The sequence below is a fragment of the Onychostoma macrolepis genome, chromosome 13 (assembly GCF_012432095.1).
Source record: "Onychostoma macrolepis isolate SWU-2019 chromosome 13, ASM1243209v1, whole genome shotgun sequence".
In the NCBI taxonomy this organism is placed as follows: Eukaryota; Metazoa; Chordata; class Actinopteri; order Cypriniformes; family Cyprinidae; genus Onychostoma; species Onychostoma macrolepis.
The window spans coordinates 19,808,710-19,828,778 of record NC_081167.1 but is presented as its reverse complement, the minus strand read 5'-3'; the positions used below and the strand labels follow the sequence as shown (position 1 = coordinate 19,828,778).

Sequence of the window (20,069 nt, the reverse complement as noted above, 5' to 3'; positions counted from 1 at the left end):
ATCACTGCCTTTAGATGGCAGTGTACCATCATTTCACCGTTTCATATTCTTTTATTTATTTTTTCACCAGGTCAGTTGTGATTAAAAGCAAATAACTACTGTTTTATTGTTGTTACAGTAACTGGAGTAGCGTTTGGGAAAATATATATGAATATATATTTTATTTAATATTAATTTTTAATGACATATTTGAGATTTGTTACCCCTGCTGTATTTCTGCTGTTTCTCCATGCAGCGCTTGTTCACTATCATGTGCACGAGCGCCCTCTAGTCGCAGATTTCACAAGTTCGCCGATTTCATCGTTTAAAGCTCTACACTGATTTATTCCTCTTTAGGGATTTGAGTGTGGACTACAGCGGGAAGTGTGTGTGTGTAGTTGAACTCAGAGGATAATTAAATATCAAGTTTAGATTTGTATCAACTGTCCATTGACTGCATTAGTGTAATAACTTTGTCTTCCTGGAAGGTTACTGATCAGCTTAAGTCTTAGACAAATGTCGACTCAGCGGAATACAACGGTATTGTGTCTGGCCTCGGACAACAACACATCTGATAACCTAAAGTAACAGTCAACTAGACACAATCTTTCTTATGCAAAAACAAAATATCATTTATTAACGTCATTGACTGGGACTTTTTACATTTTGGATCCTGTAGAAATGCATTTATTCGGGCATCCAGGCATCTAAAGCTTGGTCCTGATGTGAGTTTGAGTGATGGGAAGTTGTTTTGGAGTGATACGTCAAAGGTCCCACCTGTCTTCCAGGAATGCATCCAGATACAGCACCAAAGGAGGAGGTAAGGCTTCATCTGTCCAGGAATCCTGTTTGCAAATAGTGTGAATGCATAGGCTGTGGTGGTCCTTGAATGAGGAAACTATTTGTGACCCTGGATCACAAAACCAGTCTTAAGTGTCTAACCAGTCTTCAATTTTTCGAAATTGAGATTTATACATCATCTGAAAGCTGAATAAATAAGCTTTCCTTTGATGTATGGGTTGTTAGTATCGGACAATATTTGGCTATACAACTATTTGAATATCTGGAATCTGAGGGTGCAAAAAAAAATCTAAATATTGAGAAAATCGCCTTTAAAGTTGTCCAAATGAAGTTCTTAGCAATGCATATTACTAATCAAAAATGAAGTTTTTATATATTTACAGTAAGAAATTTACAAAATATCTTCATGGCACATGATCTTTACTTAATATCCTAATGATTTTTGGCATAAAAGAAAAGTCGATAATTTTGACCCATACAGTGTATTTTTGGCTATTGCTACAAATATACCCCAGCGACTTAAGACTGCTTTTGTCCTACTCAGATTTTTATTTTATTTTTTTCTTCTTTTTTTTTTTTTTTGGTATTTCTGATATTTAGATATTTTCTGATATTTTAGAGAATGCATCACTGTAAAAAGGCAAGATCTGGGTAACTTCTATTATAATAGTTATTTATTTATTTATTATTATTATTATTTAAAATGCCATGGACCCCTAAGCATGACCTCGTGCATGAGACCTCCAATACTAAAATTTCAAAGGAATCTATAGAATTTCTTGTATTATATATTAATATTAATGTGTCTTGATTATTATTTGAAAAATGTTTCTATTAAATTACATTTTTAGTACTGTACTGTTAGATTTTTTATTAACTAATTTACTTCATTTTAACTGATTAATTTATAATTTTTTTACTCCTATTTATCTAAACTTTTCAATACACTTCCTTGTAGGCCCCTTGAGTTTTGGTTCTGCCTTAAATCACCAAAATCCTCTTAAAAACCTCTAGGCACCATTTCAAAATGGGCAGTTAAGGGTAAATTTTCTTTCTTACACTATGGAACCCATAAGTCCCTGCAGGAACTCTAAAGAATGTTATTGATTTCTTAAGTAAACCAACATAAACGAAAGCCTCCTTGAATCTTCCTTGAATTACTTAATTCTGATGGCACGGCGAAAAGAAGATTAACATATTGGATATTATATAAACTTCTTGTCTGCTTAAATGCTGAAATGTTCTTCCTTTACCTAGAAATCCTTTAAGATTGGGACATTTTAGATTAGATGTATTTGTGGAACTGCTTGGATGCACCTGCTCTGGACAATCCTGGGATTTACAGTTTATTTTTGACTATCCGTCCTGGTCTAAAATAGAGTTGACTGGATTAGGTTTGTTGTAAAAAGTCACTCATACATCTAAACTCAAGCCAGGGATTGTAAAACAAGGTCTATTTCTTGCTGCTAGAAGATATCTTGGTGATCTGCTTTGATTTATATTTGTTCAGTTGTTATTTTTAGATTCAGAAAACAGGTGATGGGCGTGTACATTTTGCAATAAACTGGTGTAAGCTACTAGCGGAGTGCCATGAGTTTTGCTGTGACAGGACAACTTGTAGCACCACGCATGTGGAGTTGATTGTCTCTCAAACCCCTGCATGAAGTTATAGGAGCGACTGTCCAGTAACGTTTCACTGGTTAGAGGAATAAGTGACTGCTCAGACCATGGGAGTTGCAAACTCAAGAGACTATCAACCAACGATAACAGTTGTGCTGAAAAGTAAGTAGCGTACAGCGCACAATTACTAGCAGTGTATGTTTAGAGATACTACTACTGCTGAGGTTGTTGATGTACAGTAGCCTACTTATTTTTAGTATAAGACCCTAAATCTAAAGAAAAGTTTGGCGGGTTTTTGGTCATGCTAGCAGAGACAGTTTTGTTCACACCTGTTCTGTCATACCTAAGTTCTCTGCCATTGAATGAGCATTTTAATCTCCTTTATTTAGTAATTAAAAGGAAGTCTGCAAGATGTTAGATGTACTGGCCGTGTTTAGTTTGATGACTTACACAGTCAGTTTGATTTGTGTGTGTGTGGAATTACAGTATTACTTTAAATGTGTGTTAAACATGCTTGTTTATCACAGTGCATCATGGATTTGGACTTTATAAGTCATTGTTTATCAGAAGAATGCATAATAAAAAGGAACAATTTAGTAATTAAGGCTAAATGGTTTGATATTAGTTCATTTTTTCAAATTTAAATTTAAAGTGCTCAATGATGGAGTGTGTTTGTTTTGTGGCGTTGTACTCTTAAACTCTCATCTGACTAGGAGTGATGCATGATTGGAGAGACGCCACTAAATCCTGTTCTGCATCACCCGATTAAGTCTTTAATCTCAGACACTATAAATAATTTGGTTTTTTCCCAGTGTGTCGCAGTGACAGCTGCTTTGACTCGAAAGCAGATTTATTACAATTGTGATGAAGGTTCAAAGCACTTACAGTATGTTTCTTTTGAAACCTGTGCAGTGATTCTGTCACGTTTTGTTTACAAATGATTCAGTCACTTATGGTCTAAGCCATTAGCCTTCAAAGGGATTTCCCTTTGGCCTACTGTACAAGAGCTCTTCGTCTTTAGTCGTCATTGAGCTGGGCTGGCTTGACTGTTGGGATTTAGGTTGTGCTTTAGATGCTGATTTTTACTGCATTATTACATTTGATCCATATAGGTTCATAGTTCATTTAAAGCAAAGGTATTTATTAAACCACCATTTACAGTATGTGCAAAGAAATCCTTGCTACATGTCAAAGAGAAGCTTGTAGCATGGAAAATCTGATTTTTGGAACGATCCACTGAATCTCATTTGGGCAAAAGCTGTTATGTCACATGCACTATGTAAGACATATGCTGTCCTAGTTCTTTAATAAGAAATGAGAACCATTTTTGCGACAGGATTTTTAGGATACATCAGTCTGGCCACTTAATTCATATCTAAACGATCAGGAGATTGTTTAGGTGACATTTCTACATTTATGTCTTTTTCTCCTGTAGGACGCAATGAGTCCCTGAAGAAAGATAAGCCCAAGTGGAAAAGTGAATATCCTATGACAGAGGGCCAGCTGCGCAGTAAAAGAGATGAATTCTGGGACACGGCCCCAGCTTTTGATGGCCGTAAAGAGATCTGGGATGCACTGAAAGCTGCAGCTGTAGCGATTGAATGTAACGACCATGAACTGGCGCAGGCTATTGTAGATGGAGCCAGCATCACACTGCCTCATGGTAAACATTTAAACAGTATTTTAATATACAGATCTAGTGAAAATATTTCTGTTTTGTATTTTGTAAATGTAATGCAACTTCTTTTTTGTTACACAATTTTTATAATTATCATTCGATTGGTTTTAATGGAATTATTAATGCAATAATTATTCAGCAAAATTGCGTTAAATTGATCAAAAGTTGTTCAAATGTTTTCCCCGTAAGTGGTGTTTATCAAAGACTCCTGATTTTTTTTTTTTCAGTTTCCACAAAAATATTAACCATTTTTAGCATTGATAATAATAAGAAAGGTTACTTGAGTTTCAAATCGGCATAATACAATTATTTTTGAAGGATGTGACACTGAAGAGTAATGGCTCATGGAAATTCAGCTTTGTCATCACAGAAATAAATTACATTTTAAAATATATTAAAATAGAAAACAGTTCAATTAAATATGTAATAATATTTACAATATTACTGTTATGGTATTTTTAATAAAAAAAAATTCAGCCTTGCTGACCCTAAGAGACTTTAAAAAATCTTGCTTACATACATATACACATACTAAATATGCACATTTGGCATTTAATGACAACAGCATTTGTGCTGAATTTGAGCTTTTGATTTGCGCTTTCAGGGTCTCTTATGGAGTGCTATGATGAACTGGGGAACCGCTATCAGCTCCCAGCGTACTGCTTGGCTCCTCCAGTCAACCTGGTGTCCGAGTGCAACGATCATAATGCGTCTGAACACTCTGAGCTACAGGAGAAGAAGGAGAAGGAGTTCCAGCTGAAGGTGCGTCTCTCCACTGGAAAAGACCTTCGCATCAGTGCCACAATGGGAGATTCCATTCGTCAGCTGAAGAAACAGCTTCAAATTCAGGAAGACATTGATACCGCCCACCAGCGCTGGTTTTTCTCTGGAAAGCTACTCACGGATAAAACACGTTTACAAGACACCAAGATCCAGAAGGACTTTGTAATACAGGTCATTGTTAGTCAGCCCATTGTTCTCAGCTAAACACACAAAACTTTGAACTGGGACTCAATGAACTCAAACCTATGTTTCCATTTATATAAATTCACTGATCGGGTTTGAGTTTCAACACTTGTCCTTTTCAAATATTAAGCACATTTACAATTACATTTAGTCATTTTGCAGACACTTTTATCCAAAGCGACTTACAACTGGGGAATACATAAAGTGATTCATCTTAAAAGAGGCAAACAGACACAGGAAGTGCTCGTAATACCAAGTTTCAGGCATTGTTCTCAACAAGTACAAGCTAGAAAGGGAAGGAAAAAATAAATAGAAAGACAGTTTTTTTCTTTAATTTAGGATGAAGTCAAGTAGTGTTGAAAGAGATGAGTTTTCAGCTGTCGTTTAAAAATTGTCAGGGAATCAGCATTCCGGATAGGGGTGGGAAGATCGTTCCACCAGCCAGGAACAGTGAACGAGAATGTCCTGGAAAGTGATTTCTGAACCTCTCTGTGATGGTACCATGAGGCGTCGCTCACTAGCAGATCTCGGACTTCTGGAGGGGACGTAGATTCGTAATAGTGAGTGGAAGTAGAGCCTGTGGCTGTTCTATATGCTCTATATGCAAGCAACAATGTCTTGAACTTGATGCGAGCCACACATTTTCTTGAATCTATGAGGAGCTTAAAAGGCCAAATATACATGCATATAAGCATGTGTAAAACATTAATATAGTTCCACAGCAATTGGAGAGTATATTCACAAGATTTTGCTAAATCAGTTCTTAAGTTTCTGTTTACTGTATGCTTAACAATCCATAATTGTAGCATACTAAATATATAATATTAAATTAGATACCTTGCCTTCTTGGTTTTAATATCCCTACATATGTTGTGTGGATATTCATTTCCATATTCTATGTGGTATCATTTGCCTTGATCCCTTGATTCAGTCTGCTGTCCATTACTGAGCAGAACTCTTTTTAGTTTAGTGTATGGATTTGTAAAATCTTATTGGGGCACTAGTCATAGACTGTTATGAGACTTTTATGTATCTGTGTTATCTGTAAAAAACAACAACAACCTGTGTTCATTTTCTGAAGTTCTTTGTATACATTTGTTTGTAGACATGCTTTTATAATTTATTGCAGGACAGACAGGTTAATTATTTCTAATAAAAATTCATTTTAAATGAATATGGTTTGTAATAAATGTTGAAACAAAGCAACTGGATCTAAACTGTACAATTACTGTCAACATTTCACAAGTTTTTATTAAATTTGACAGATTTTTATACTGTGGCAAAAGTGTTCTTTAAATTGAATTTTTGATTGAAAGGTTGACTGGCTTCATTTACGAATTGGCTTAAGTGAATAAAAGAGAAATTCTGTTAACAGCATTTGTGACAATGCCAATCACCACGGAAAGGATTTATTTAAGGATTTAAAAAAAAAAAAGAAAAAAGAAATTGATGGAATTAAATAGCAATTTTAAAACGCGTCCGAATGTGTGTTTGTAAATACCAGAGAATGGTTTATTTTTAACACCATATTTTAATAAACAATATATGTCTGACTGACAAACTCTGGTTTATTTTCCTAATGTCAGCTTATCATATGTCCTGTCATGTGTGAGTAAGTGGAAACCTTTTTGTTATCCTTTGATCGTTTGATATTTTAATAATATACATATAAATTGAAACTAGTATTGTATATTTTATATGAGTGCCAGCCCATGATGGAATTAAGGAAAATGAAAAAGTAGACAAATGGTCTTTAATTGGATGTGGTGAATTTATGGAAGTTGAGAACATGTTTAACACTAGAACATGTTTAAATGCTATCTCTTAAACAGATTAAAATATTAAAATAATTAGAAATTTCAGGTTACCATTAATTTTAAGTTCATCTCTTACATAGTGGTCGAGGAGCAGGAATAATCATTAAAACTGTTCAAAATTCAATTAGGAACAGTGAAACAGGAACATAAAATCAACTCGTGGGTTTATTTTTCTTTTAATGCTCAGTAGATGGCGGTATGTGACGGTTAAGGCGAGAAGGGATACGTATGGCGCTACTGCGCATGCGCACATCAACACAGCGTAATTTTTGTCCCACTGTACAACAATAATTACTATTTTTTCATTCTTGTAAGGGGTAGGTTTAGTGTTGGGGTAGGTGTAGATTTTAATAAAACACAATCTAATAGGTAGAAAATTTATTTCATTGTTCATTTCCGGTCGGAGCTGTATCCCTTCGCGACCCCCACCAAAGAAGACGCCCGCTGATGACGCAAGCCTAAGCGCGACACGCCGACTGGAGAGACGAACGTGACTGCAGCGCTGTAAGGATTTTCACCTGCTAAAATGGTGAAGTCCGGAAAACTTCGATCCGGAACAGCCCAGAAAATCAGGCGATGGAAGAAAGGCCACAGTAGTGACTCCAATCCGGAGACAAGTCGCTATAGAAAGGCCGCGAGAAGCAGATATTTCAGCCGTCCCTCTGGTAAGACTTTGGCCTGTCTGACAACACGTGGGGAGGACGACGACTAATTTAATTTCGGGTTTATTGAAATTCAGTTTAAATCATATCGTGTTTTTGACAGTTAGTTGAACTGCCCAAGTTTTGACTGTATTCGTGAATCGTGACTAGTATGTCATAACATATGTTGAGATGGGCTGGTTGATGCGAACGAGAGATTCACCAAACCTCTGTCTGTATTTAAACAGAAAAAAGTGATCTGACAGTAGATGCCTTGAAACTCCACAATGAGCTTCAGACAGGATCTCTGCAGAGAAGCAGTGATGCCGTGGAAGCAGGAGATGCCATGGAGGATCAAGCCCTGACAGAGAAAACCTCTGGGACTTTTCTTAGTGGACTGTCAGACTGCTCCAACCTCACTTTTAGAAAAGTACAGCGCTACTGGGAGTCAAACTCTGCAGCACATAAAGAGGTTTGTATTCAGTTTGATGGCCAGAGAGCTGCACCATAAGCTATTATTACTAGAATATTGTTAAAGGAAAAGTTCACGCTAAAATGAAATTGCTGAAATGTCTTGCCCTCGGGCCATTCAAGATGTAGATGAGTTTTCTTCATTGGAACAGATTTGGAGAAATTCAGCATTACATCACTTGCTCACCAGTGGGCGAGTGAATGGGTGCCGTCAGAATGAGAGTTCAAACAGCTGATAAAAACATCACAATAATACACACAACTCCAGTCTGTCCATTAACATCGTATGAAGTGAAAATCTGCATGTTAGTAAGAAAAAAAAATCCATTATTAAGGCATTTTATCATCTTTTATCTTCATTTTAGCTTCTTGACCTACTTATTCATAATCCATAATAATGATTCCTTCACTGAAAAGGTCCATTCCCCGTTGTCCACTGACATGTTTGCTTAGAACTGTTTAGGACTGTTTTCGCTTGTAAACTTATGCACAGATGAAGCACTTTCACTCTTGATTCAGGCGAGATGACCTTTTCACCGGAGAAAGCATTATTTTAGCTGTAAGCAACGTTTTGTTAGTTCAAAAAACGTCTTGATCCATTTGTTTATTACAAACATGAACTGGAGTCATGTGGATTCTTTGTGGATTATTGATGTTTTTGTCAGCTGTTTGGACTCTCATTCTGATGGCACCCATTCACTGCAGAGGATCCATTGGTGAGCAAGTGATTTAATACTAAATTTCTCTAAATCTGTTCTGATGAAGAAAAACTTGTCTACATTTTGGATTGCCTTGGGGAGAGGAATTTACTTTATTTATATTTTTTATAATATTCCTTTAAGTTGAAACCACATTATGTATAATGAATGTGTTCTTTTTCTACAGATCTGTGCTGTATTGGCGGCTGTAACCGAAGTGATTCGGTCTCAGGGAGGAAAGGAGACCGAGACAGAGTACTTTGCAGCCTTGGTAAGTTGAAGTCACCATGAAATCAATTTGCTTAATACCGTCTTGGCTGTGTCGAAATGCTTAAAAGTGCGCTTTCTGTGAATCAGTCTATGAATGTCTTTTCATTTTGCATTTTTCAACTGGCAGATGACAACACTCGAAGCTGTAGATAGCAGTGAATCTCTGGCAGCTGTTGCCTACCTCCTAAACCTGGTCATGAAAAGGTGAGTTGCGTGTCATGAGTCAAAGAAACAACAGCGTAGGAAGGAATTCAGATTTGCCTTAGCTGTTGATCTAAATAAGTACATGTTCTGCTTATCTTTTCAAGGATGCCTGTGGCAGTGCTTAAGAAGAAGTTCTCAGACACAGCCAAGGCTTTACTAGATGTCATGTCAAACCAAGCCAGTTCTGACACTTTGTCCTGTCTGCGATGGGTTTGTACACACTTCTCATAAATCTAACACTCCAATTCTCATCAGAAGGTTGTATTTTTTTTAATGAAACGAATGGGCTGTATTTTTTCAATCATATTGATTTTGTATTTTGAGAGGATTTCATGGTGCTAGACAATTTTCATCTCTAAGTTTATTTCTAGATAAAGAATACATATTTTAGGAAAGGATTACATTTACAATTAATACAACATTCTAGTTAATAATAAATCAAAGGTATTTCAAATCTAATGCATAGAAGGTGGATTAAATATTATCACCAGACCACCAGAGGGGAAATGTATGTAATGAGATTGTGATGTGACGTGTGCTTTGTGTCTCCTCTTATTATTTTGCACTTTTATATTCTAATTGCTGCTATGCTAATCGCTGTCATATTCCTTTTCAGATCATATCCTGTCTAGCGAATTTGCTGCGTAAACAAGATCTGTCAGTCTGGAGTTACCCTTCGACTCTACAGGTGTACCATGGGCTTTTGAGCTTCACAGTGCACTCTAAACCAAAGGTCTGTCTGTTTGATTGCCATTCGCTCAAAGTTGGAATGTTATCGCTGATATTTCTTTTGTGCCATTAAAGATTTTAATCATACTATCCATCACTAGTTGTTATAGTAATACACAATGGAAACACTATTTTTGTACTCGCATTATAGAGTGACTGACTATGATTATTTGAGGTTTCTGAATGATGATTGTCCATGTGTTGCAGGTGCGAAAAGCAGCGCAGCAGGGTGTTTGCCAAGTCCTTAATTACAGCGACTTCATGTTCTCCGATAATGCCCCAGCCCATCACCCAGTTGCAGCCGCCACTGCCAAATTCTGCTGCAAAGAATTGGAGCAGTCAGGAGGTCAGTGAACTCATTCTTACTTGTCGGAATGCTCAAAACGAGTAATAGGACCTGCTTTTGGTAACGGGTGAAATTATCCAGCATTTGAGCACTAAATAAATTAAAAATAAATTAAATTAGGAAAATCAGTAACAGTGCATTTCTGTGAAGAATTCAATTAAAGGACTGATGAGTAGTATCTTTTCATACAGCCGTTCTGCTCTAATGCCTCACTGCTTGTTCATTTTTGGTGGAACTAATCTTTTAAGTGTGCAAATGAATAATTACATTTTTCAAAAGCATTTTAGTTTTAGATAAAACATACAATTTAATGTTGAAAATCAAACTGTGTTAAGTTATTGTGTATGCAGTTGTGCAGCAAAAATTACCCCATAGTCCATTAAACTTAGTGGACACATCTATTTTTTTTTTTTTTTTTTTTACAGACTGAAATAATTTTCTGCTTACTGATTGAGTGATTATATTTCTATCCGTCTCAAGGCAGCAAAGAAGACACTACCACTCTGCACGTGCTTGGTCTTCTAAAAGACCTGCTGTCTGCTCTTCCTCTGAGCTCTGTAAAATCTTGCTGTGAGACCCTTCTCCGTGTGATGACCCTTAGCCATGTGGTAAGAGCAGTTTAAGGGATACATTTTCGTTTTCATTTACTTATCAATTCTTAACACCTGCCTCTGTTTCTCTGAAGCTGGTAACAGCAAATGCAATGCAGGCTTTCCACGAGCTCTTCAACAGCAAGCCTAGTCCTGCCAGCATGTCTGCAGAACTGAATGCACAGATCATCACAGTGAGTATGATAATCAATAAACGCATGCACATGGTCTCAGAAAGATGTGATTCTGCATTTTAATTTCCCAATGTGTGGAATGACACATCTTCCAACAACTTCCTTCCAGGCTCTATATGACTATGTTCCAAGTGAGAATGATCTGCAGCCTTTACTAGCATGGCTTGCTGTAATGGAAAAAGCCCATGTTCATCTTTCCAGGTAGGCCTTTTTCAGTACTGAGTCTTTTGTTTGCTGCCTTTGTGAGGAATCTTGGTCATTACATAATTGTTGGCCTCTAGTTTACAGAGCTCTCTGAGTATTGGTCATCTTCCTCGCCTCTTCTCTGTCACCATGTCATGTCTTCTGTCTCCACACACACAAGTAGTCTCTGCTGCGACTCAGACTCTGAAGGTTTGTCACACCTTGTGCATCACTAGTGTATTATTTGTTAGAATTTAGATTTCTTGTTCTTGTATGTTTAAGTGTTCCTTTCCCCTTCTCCATCCAGACTCTGTTAAATGAGTGTGTGGCTCCACATATGGCTGAGATTGGATCCGTTTTACCAAACACATCAGCTGGAAATGGGGCTTGCATCCTAAAGATGTTTCAGTGAGCTACCTGAGACTTTCATCTTTTGTAATGTCACCTTTTTCTAGAGCATGGTCTTGCTAAAGTTCAATTTCTGTCTCTTTCAGTATCGTGGAGGAAGGATTGTCCTACCGTTTTCATGCCTCCTGGCCATTTGTGCTGCAGATCTTGGGCTGTTTCTACCGAGCTGCAGGAAAACAGGCTCATCCTATTATGATAAAGGTTGGCTGAAATACAATATATTCTGTAGTTTGTGAGTTTCTAAGTAATTGATAGTTTACTCACAGATGTGTCTGTGATCCTCAGAGTCTGCAGTCTCTCAGTGACCTGCGGGCCACCCCTCAGTTCCCCTTCTCTGGAGAGCTGGATCTGGCTGTGGGCAGTGCGGTGGAGAGCATGGGCCCAGAGGTGGTCCTGAAAGCTGTGCCCCTCTTCATCACTGGAACAGAGTGAGTTACATTGCTGGTGCATCTCAGTCTTTTGAATTAAAAATTTGTTTATTAATGCTCTGAAATTTTTGTTTCTTTGCAGTGATGACCTGGACTTCCCACGTAGCTGGCTGATACCAGTCATAAGAGATCATGTGAAAAACACTCAGTTGGCTTACTTCACCTCATACTTTTTCCCTCTGGCAAACAAACTTAAACAGACAGGTATTTATCTGTCACGCACGCACGCGCGCACACACACACACACACACACTAGTTTATATGTTGAAATGTCATGTGTTGTCGGTATTATTGTATTAAATTACATGTTGATATGCATATGTCGATCTCTGATATTTCAGCTGACGAACTGGAGCAGTCAGGACAGAAATTGATGGCTAAAGTGTATCAGACTCTACAGATGCAGGTACGATAAATATTTTGACAACGTCTGGTTATTTTGACTGTTACTATGTATGCAGTGGCTGTGGTTAAAGGGATAGTTCCCACAAAAATGAAAATGATCATTTACCCACCATATTGCTGTTCCAAACCTGTATAATTTATATAATTACTGTATATACTGTTTTCTCCCACTGATCCTTGTTACATACATAGAAACATTTGGATTGTCATTAGTAGAATGGATCATCTATTTGACTTATTTTCCCAGTGTTTTAAAGGTGTAATTTTGTCTTTTCAGATTTGGACCATGTTACCTGGGTTCTGCACTAAACCCACCGATCTGCTGGCATCATTTAAGGGCATTGCTCGGTCTCTGGGTATGGCCCTGAATGATCGCCCTGACCTCCGTCTGTGCATCTGCCAGTCCTTGCGGACTCTTATCAACAAGAGCTGTGAAACAGGTCAGCTGGGTTTTTAAAACCATAACTCAAAATCTGAATATCATTGTGTTATTTAAATTTTTTTTTTTTTCATTGCTGTGGCTATATTTTCACTGATGACTGGTCATTGAGATTTATGATTGTATATTAAATGCATTTTTTTTTTTTTTATTCTGGGTCATCTGCAGAAGAGGAAAAGTCAGAATTGCAAAGATTTTCCAAGAACTTCCTTCCCATCCTATTTAATGTCTACAGTCAGCAACCGATACCTGGAGAGACGGCTTCTGCTAGAATGGCCGTCCTGGATACAATTAGAGTCTACTTGAGCATTACAGAACAGGCGGTAATTAATTTACCATATTAAGAAATTGATTACATCTTAGCAAGAATTACTTTATTGCAGTCTCCCCTAGATGTTACAAATGAGCTGCAAATATCTTGCAGTCTGCATATATTTATTGTGCCATTGCCCTTGTTGCCGGTTCTGAATATTTGTTCCGTTGGTTCAGATGGTGTGCACATTTCTGCAGAAAGCATCAGAGAGACTCACCAGTGCAGACAACTCTGAGTTCACACGGTAATACAGCTCCGCACCTTTATTGTCTTTACTTACAAGGCTCTAGATATGTTCAACAGATCTTTGAGATGCTTAGAAAAGGGTAGAGACCTAGATGAAAACCTATCAGCCTAAAAAGTGCTTTGTTTCAGTGGAATGGCACCTTAATTTGCATCTTGCTTTGGAAAATAAGTGGCTCTTATTTTGTAGGCCTGCAGTTATCGACTTGATTGTGGCAATGGCTCCGTTTGCAGATGAAGCATCCATGACCCAGACATTCAGTTTGATTAAACCTTTTGTGGAGGTGAGAATCTTCCTGTTACTATTTTAACATATTTTCATATGTTCAACATATGGGTAACACTTTATTTTAAGGTGTCATAATACATAGTAATTACCTAATTAAGTACTTAGTAGTAGCTGTTGTACTTGCATGAAACAAAATGAACTTACCATGTAACCAAGTTATGGATCAGCCTGAAATTATGTAGATGTAATAGGCACTGTAATGCGATTTCTATTTTTCCTTTTCTATAGTGTATTATGTAGCTGTTTATGCATGTATAAGATCTGCAGAGTTACAAAGCTCAAGGTGCAGCTGGATAAGGTGTACAGTATTGATACACATGAAGTACACTTAAGTACAATCTTGATGCACTTTAAGTAGCTTATGTCTGTGTACTTACATTTATAATTACGTTGTATAAAGTCTGCAACACGTAACAATCTTTTGGTTACATAAGTAGACTCGGTCTGTTACATATGTGTAACAGTAGCTGCCTATTACATGTACATATTTACAAACTGTAATTACAGGCAGTTCCATAACTTAGTTACATGGTAAGTACATTTTGTTTCATGTAAGTACAATGACTACTACTAAGTACTTAACTATGTAATTACTCTGTAATATGGACACCTTAAAATAAAGCGTTACCCTCTTGGGTTATGAGTGTACTTCATGTAGTATTTGTCTATGTATATAGAACAAGGATTCTAGAATCCAGAAGAAAGCCTACCGTGTGCTGGAGGAAATTTGTGGAGGAGAGAGTGCGTCTTGTAAGGCTTTTGTTCTGCAGAATCTTGAGCAGCTGAAAACAATGCTGATGGACAGCCTGACGACAGCAGCCTCATCTTCCAAACGAGTGAGAGCTGTGAAAAACACCACCAAGTAAACATATTTACGCACAGAATGTGTAATGGATTAATATGTGGTGCTTTTTTGACACTTCTCAGCCTAGACTCAAGTGTCTGATTCACATAGTGAAGCAGCTGAATGAAGAACACCGTGATTTTATTACAGCTCTGCTTCCTGAGGTTTGTCTCGTATAGACCACAGTCTTATATTAGAGTGTTATTCTTTATGAAAGTTTTAATGTTGGGCTTTTTAATGTGTTTAGGTCATTACTTGCACTAAGGAAATGTCTGTTGGTGCCCGCAAAAATGCCTACAACCTTCTAGTTGAGATCGGAAATGCATTTGTAAGGTTTTGTGGGAACACAAAGGGTGAGAATAAAACCTTTTAATTAATTAATTTACATTATTAAGATGTATCTTGCTGAGCAATGAGCTGAAATAATTTTTTGTAATCATGTGTTTTCAGATGCCATATATGAGTATTTAGGCCATGTGTTTATTGGACTAACTGGCTCTGTAACGATGATCACCTGTACAGTTCTGGCTTTAACAAGACTAGTGTTCCATTATAAAGGTAAGAGTGACTTCTGCGATCCACCTTAATTTGCAAGACGGAAGTAAGCTATTTTCTTTGAATGTGCAATACTTCTAGTTATTTACTTATTGCAGCAAATGAAATGGAAGAATGACTATTTGCACTACAAACCGGAGTGTTTATGATTAATTCAAATATGATGACAAATTGTCAGTTTATAATATAAAGCAGCGTAATGGGCACGTGACCGGAAGCCTTGCACATTAAAGTTACAAATAGCTGCAGACATGTCCATTCTTACTTTAAAAATAAGGTGGAAACACTACTTTTGAGTAGGGGTGGACGATATGGCAAAAATATAATATCACAATATTTTTAAGAAAAATCACGATTCACGATTCTTTGTCATGTTGGTTTTACTATTTTGCAAGTTGTCTAAGCATTACAGCCAAACTAATTTCCCTATTATAAAGACAAAACCTTTCAAGGTAACAAAAATATTAAAAAAGAATGGCGGATATTTAGGCCAAAGTGGGCGAAGATAAAAATCTTTGTCATTATTTTATCTTTGTTATTAAAAAATGAGAACAAAGATACACATACTATACAAATAAAACAGTGTTTTATTTTCAGGTACAATAGGTGTATTTAGCAGGAGCATTCAATAAATTGAATCAACAAATATAAAAATAAAACACTATATAGATTGATTCCTATTAAATCAACTGTTAACGTTTTTCAGTCAAGAGTAGTGAGTGATTTTTCTCTTTGTGTTTTGGTGTTTTATTAACATTGAAGGAATAATTAACCCCAAAATAAAAAGTGTTTTATATTTATACCATCATTTACTGACTCAAAAGTTTCTTTAAACCTGAATGAGTTTCTTCTGCTAAACATAAATGCTATTTTGAGGAACGTGGAAAACCAAACAGTTGCTGGTCCCTAGTGACTTATTCCATAGTATTTTTTTTTTCCTTCTATCAAAAGTCAATGTGGACCACGTGAATAAAACATTTAACCGGCAAGGCTTTAAAGCAGATCCGAATAATGTACAGTATATTGAGACGGAGGAATAAGAACCGCAGCTGATAGAATGTGCGCTGTAGCACGATACTATGATATTTCTTCAAAAGCAGATCGTGGAGACATTTTTATCGTCCACGATCAAAAATCGTCATATCGCACACCCCTACTTTTGAGCTATTTTTGCTAGTTTGTTCCCCTGGTGAACAATCAAACAACTAGCCTTGTTCTCTTTTTAATTTTATGGGGAAGCATAAATTGTAAAGAATCAATAAATGTTTGTAATCTTTGACTGTAAAGCAAAAATATTGTCTGGTCTTTATGTGCAGATTCCATTGACGTGTCCTCACTGGAGCTGCTGCTGCAAAATGTGTGTCTGCTGCTTTCGAGCAGGACACGAGACGTCGTCAAAGCCTCTCTGGGTTTCCTAAAAGTCTTGCTCTTTTCTATGGATGTCAAGGTTTTAGCCAGCCATATTGCTGTTATTGTAAGTGAAGAAGAGGAGAGAGTGTTTTCAAGTTCATATTTCAACATTTAAAAAGTGTCTGTTATTAAAGTGACCGTGTTACATTTTTTTCCCCTATTATCTTGCAGATGGAAGGCATCAGCAATATGAATGATATGCGAAGACATTTTAGGGTGAAACTTAAGAACATTTACACCAAGCTGATTAGGAAATTTGGGCAAGTTTAGCAGCTAACCAAACCTGACCACTTGGTCCTTTATTTCGTAATGCATTTTTTTCCTTTTTGTGTCTTTGTATGATTGTAATGTAAAATGTGTTCAGATTTGAGCTGGTCAAAAGCATGTTGCCGGCTGATCAACACAAGGTTCTAGTGAACATCCGTAAAACAGAGGCCAGGAATAAGAGACACAAACTCGTGATCAAGACAGAAGAGGACGCATCAGACACTGAGGATGAGAAGCCTAAAGTGAAAGCGGAGAGGTACGGTGTTTCCAAAACAGTTTGCTTTTATAATAGTTTTATTTCTATTTTAAAGCTTAGTTAACAGTGTTGAGCAGGATGTACTTCAGAGAGTAGATGTTTTGCTTTTATTTGTCTCTGCAGTTTTGAGGACATTCTGGCTGACACGGACTCCGACTCGGATGAAGATGAGAAGCCTAAAAAGGGTCAGAAGAAGCCAATGAAAAAGGGCCAGGCCTGGTTAAAGGAGGGCGTATCTGACGAACCACTCAACTTCCTTGATCCAAAAGCAGCGCATAGAGTTTTGGGTAAGGCCTCTTTAGATACATCCAGTTAGATTCAATCATGATCAACTCAAATTGATCAAGTACATTCATATATCTGCTTATATATTGCTTGTTTTTATTTCACAATATATCTAGCCACCAACCCTAATCTAAAGAAGACCATCAAAACAGAGCATGGATTCAAGATGACATCCGATGGAAGGCTGATCATCAAAGAGGAGGTCGAGGACGATGATTATAAAACAAAAGGTGTGACATAATCATCTTTATTTAAATGTATTGCTCACATTTATAATTGTGATAAACCACAGTGCAGTCATATCCATATCTCTCTTCAGAAGCTGAAATGGATGATGTACTTGAAGAGGCTGGAGTCAAAACTGTAAGTTTTTATGTATTTCACTTCCTTCGACAGAATTGGGAAGTATACAGAAAGGTAGTGTGCGATTGTTAATTTCTCTCTTTCCCTGTTGAGCAGAAGAAGAATCCAAAAAGGAAAATGCATGATGATCTAGATGATGATATGGATGTCGAACCTACAATGAAATACAAAGGTAGGACAACAACGTTTTTGAAGTTCAATTCCATCTTGTGCATGTTAATTTTCCTTAAGTATAACTAATATAGTATGGATGTATATAGTATAGTGTACAGATGTGCAAAATTACTCTCGTACTTTCAGATTCAATGAATCCCTAATCAAACAGTTTCTTAGACTTGATTATATCACTCAGCTCGATGTCAACTATATTAATGCCATTGCATTCCAAGATACTTTATTGCAAGAATGTAATGGAATTACCATGGTACTTGTATTAAAAAAAATTAAATAAATAAAGCTAGTGCTATGGTACTATGCCCAAGAAATGATTGTAATATGGTGCATTGCGATTCTCTGAACTCCTCAGCTGGTGGCATTGGAATCCACAGGCCTCTGGATAGAAGACCAGAGTTTGGGACGGACTATAAATCTAAGGTTAGAAGTGAAGAGCCATTTTCATCAGAACATTTTTAGTTATTAACGTAAAATGAATGTATGCTAAACATCTCTGTTTGTTACAGAAGGGAAAAGGTGATGTTAAGAAGGAAGGCAAGTGTGACCCATATGCATATGTACCATTGAAGAAAGCCCAGCTCAACCGCAGGTAAGGAACAAAGGAACACACTGATATTTACATGTATCCTCCTTTAATATGAGTGATGCAGCTGATCAAACATTGCTTGTACCTTTAACAGGAAAAAGGCCAAACTCCAAGGCCAGTTCAAAGGCATGGTCAGAGGGGCCAAGAAAGGAGCGCGCTCTGGATCGAGAATACTGAAGAAGAGGAAAGCCTAAAGTGTGTTCTTGTTATGGTTTTCCTAGATCTGCCCCCATTTCCCATTGCGTGATCAAATTAAAGCTAGAGACTTCTTGTTTTCCTGTACAAATGCTTTGAGAACTTCCTGTGGAAGCGTCTCTTCAAAAGATGATTTCAAGAGGTCCTAGTTGATGTGTGCTGTGATTTGGATTTAAGAACAGTAGTATGACAATAGCTTTGTGCCAAATGTATTTATGGACTTGCTATTTTGGACAGAAAATAAACTATTCAGAAAACCTCATAAAAACTACAAATCCCATTTTGCCTTCCAGTATTCATGTTTTGAACCCCCAAAAACATTGACTAATATCATGTTTCTACAGTTAAACGGTAGTGCTTTCTTAAAGCATACCTAGAATGATTTCTAAATTACTTCATTAAAGTTATAAAAACCTAGTTCCCACCTGCCCATCAAAAAGTCATTTAAATCTCATGAATATGGTACAGAGTGATGGATATTGTGTGCTACAGTTTTTCAGCAGAGAATATTGTTGGTGTTAATGTAGATAGATCCCAGCTGTGTGTGAGTGAACAAGGTCTGCTGGAGGTCAGACGTGTCCTCTTACTTAATAAGCTCGACTGGATTTTCCCTGATGGGCCCTGTGAGAATGGAGTGATACAGACTCAGTTTATGGTGGTGTCTGCTGATTTTGATATCTATCTTTCATTTACAATGCATGACAAAGGCCTATTATTAAAGGGATAATTCGCCCAAAAATGGTTCTGTCATTATTTACTTGTTCTCAAGATTTCTGTACAAGTTTCTTTGTTCTGTTATCATTTTGAAGGGCTTTTGAAAAAAACAATACAGGACTCACAGAAGTCTCACAGGACTTCTAATATGTTTTAACCTCTTGCTTTTAGTCACTTTTTGGTCATAAGTACGTCAGTCTGCTATTTTTATATAGATAATTTGAATTTTATAATAGTTTGGTGATTTGCTCAATGTTCAGCTAAACTATTATAAAGTTTGACGTCTCGTTGAAGGCAGTTATGGATGGTCGTCGTATTTCCATCACAACAAACAAACCCTGTTTGCAATCACTATTAAAATGCCAGAGCCTCAATCAATCATTTAATCGAACACTGAATCCTGTCTGAAGTACTGCAGTAATTTTGGCCAATAGAGGGCACTGTTTCACTTCACAACACAGACGTCAATAAAATGAACTCCAGGAGCGTTACTGAGTACGTTATTGCAACAGCGTTCAGATACACACTGAAATCATTTCCATTCTTACGTCCTAAGTTTGAATCTGATATCGGAAATATAGACTGTATTTTACAGATGCAGTTACTGAATGACTCTCCTTTGGTCAAGAGCAATCAAGCTGTCGCTGCACAGCAGGCACAGGGATAGAAGTCATAATATGTGGCTGTCAGAGCCTGTAATGGGAGCAT

The 20,069-nt window shown here is 37.0% G+C and overlaps 2 protein-coding genes across 4 annotated transcripts; both read left to right on the top strand.

Annotated features, from left to right (window-relative positions):
- Positions 1 to 74: 74 nt before the first annotated feature.
- Positions 75 to 6,592, top strand: ubtd1a (ubiquitin domain containing 1a). 3 transcript variants are annotated; one of them, XM_058796645.1, is made up of 4 exons: positions 75 to 519; positions 659 to 799; positions 3,836 to 4,063; positions 4,683 to 6,592. In XM_058796645.1, the coding sequence occupies exons 2-4, from the start codon at positions 718 to 720 to the stop codon at positions 5,063 to 5,065; spliced, it is 693 nt and encodes a 230-aa protein (XP_058652628.1). In that variant the 5' UTR covers positions 75 to 519; positions 659 to 717; the 3' UTR covers positions 5,066 to 6,592. The 3 variants fall into 3 exon arrangements, with proteins under 3 accessions (XP_058652628.1, XP_058652627.1, XP_058652629.1); XM_058796644.1 differs by having other exon boundaries at positions 75 to 563; XM_058796646.1 differs by lacking the exons at positions 75 to 519; positions 659 to 799 and adding an exon at positions 2,382 to 2,562.
- Positions 6,593 to 7,287: 695 nt separating this feature from the next.
- On the top strand, positions 7,288 to 19,412 carry rrp12 (ribosomal RNA processing 12 homolog). The gene is made up of 34 exons (XM_058796647.1): positions 7,288 to 7,526; positions 7,751 to 7,974; positions 8,859 to 8,942; positions 9,069 to 9,145; positions 9,250 to 9,355; positions 9,762 to 9,878; positions 10,082 to 10,220; positions 10,701 to 10,828; positions 10,906 to 11,004; positions 11,114 to 11,205; positions 11,286 to 11,397; positions 11,495 to 11,595; positions 11,682 to 11,796; positions 11,881 to 12,023; positions 12,106 to 12,227; positions 12,365 to 12,429; positions 12,706 to 12,868; positions 13,036 to 13,190; positions 13,357 to 13,424; positions 13,614 to 13,707; positions 14,390 to 14,548; positions 14,640 to 14,720; positions 14,804 to 14,909; positions 15,007 to 15,114; positions 16,428 to 16,585; positions 16,693 to 16,781; positions 16,886 to 17,044; positions 17,168 to 17,331; positions 17,446 to 17,559; positions 17,649 to 17,692; positions 17,789 to 17,864; positions 18,219 to 18,286; positions 18,373 to 18,455; positions 18,547 to 19,412. The coding sequence occupies exons 1-34, from the start codon at positions 7,388 to 7,390 to the stop codon at positions 18,644 to 18,646; spliced, it is 3,852 nt and encodes a 1,283-aa protein (XP_058652630.1). The 5' UTR covers positions 7,288 to 7,387; the 3' UTR covers positions 18,647 to 19,412.
- The last annotated feature ends 657 nt before the right edge of the window (positions 19,413 to 20,069 follow it).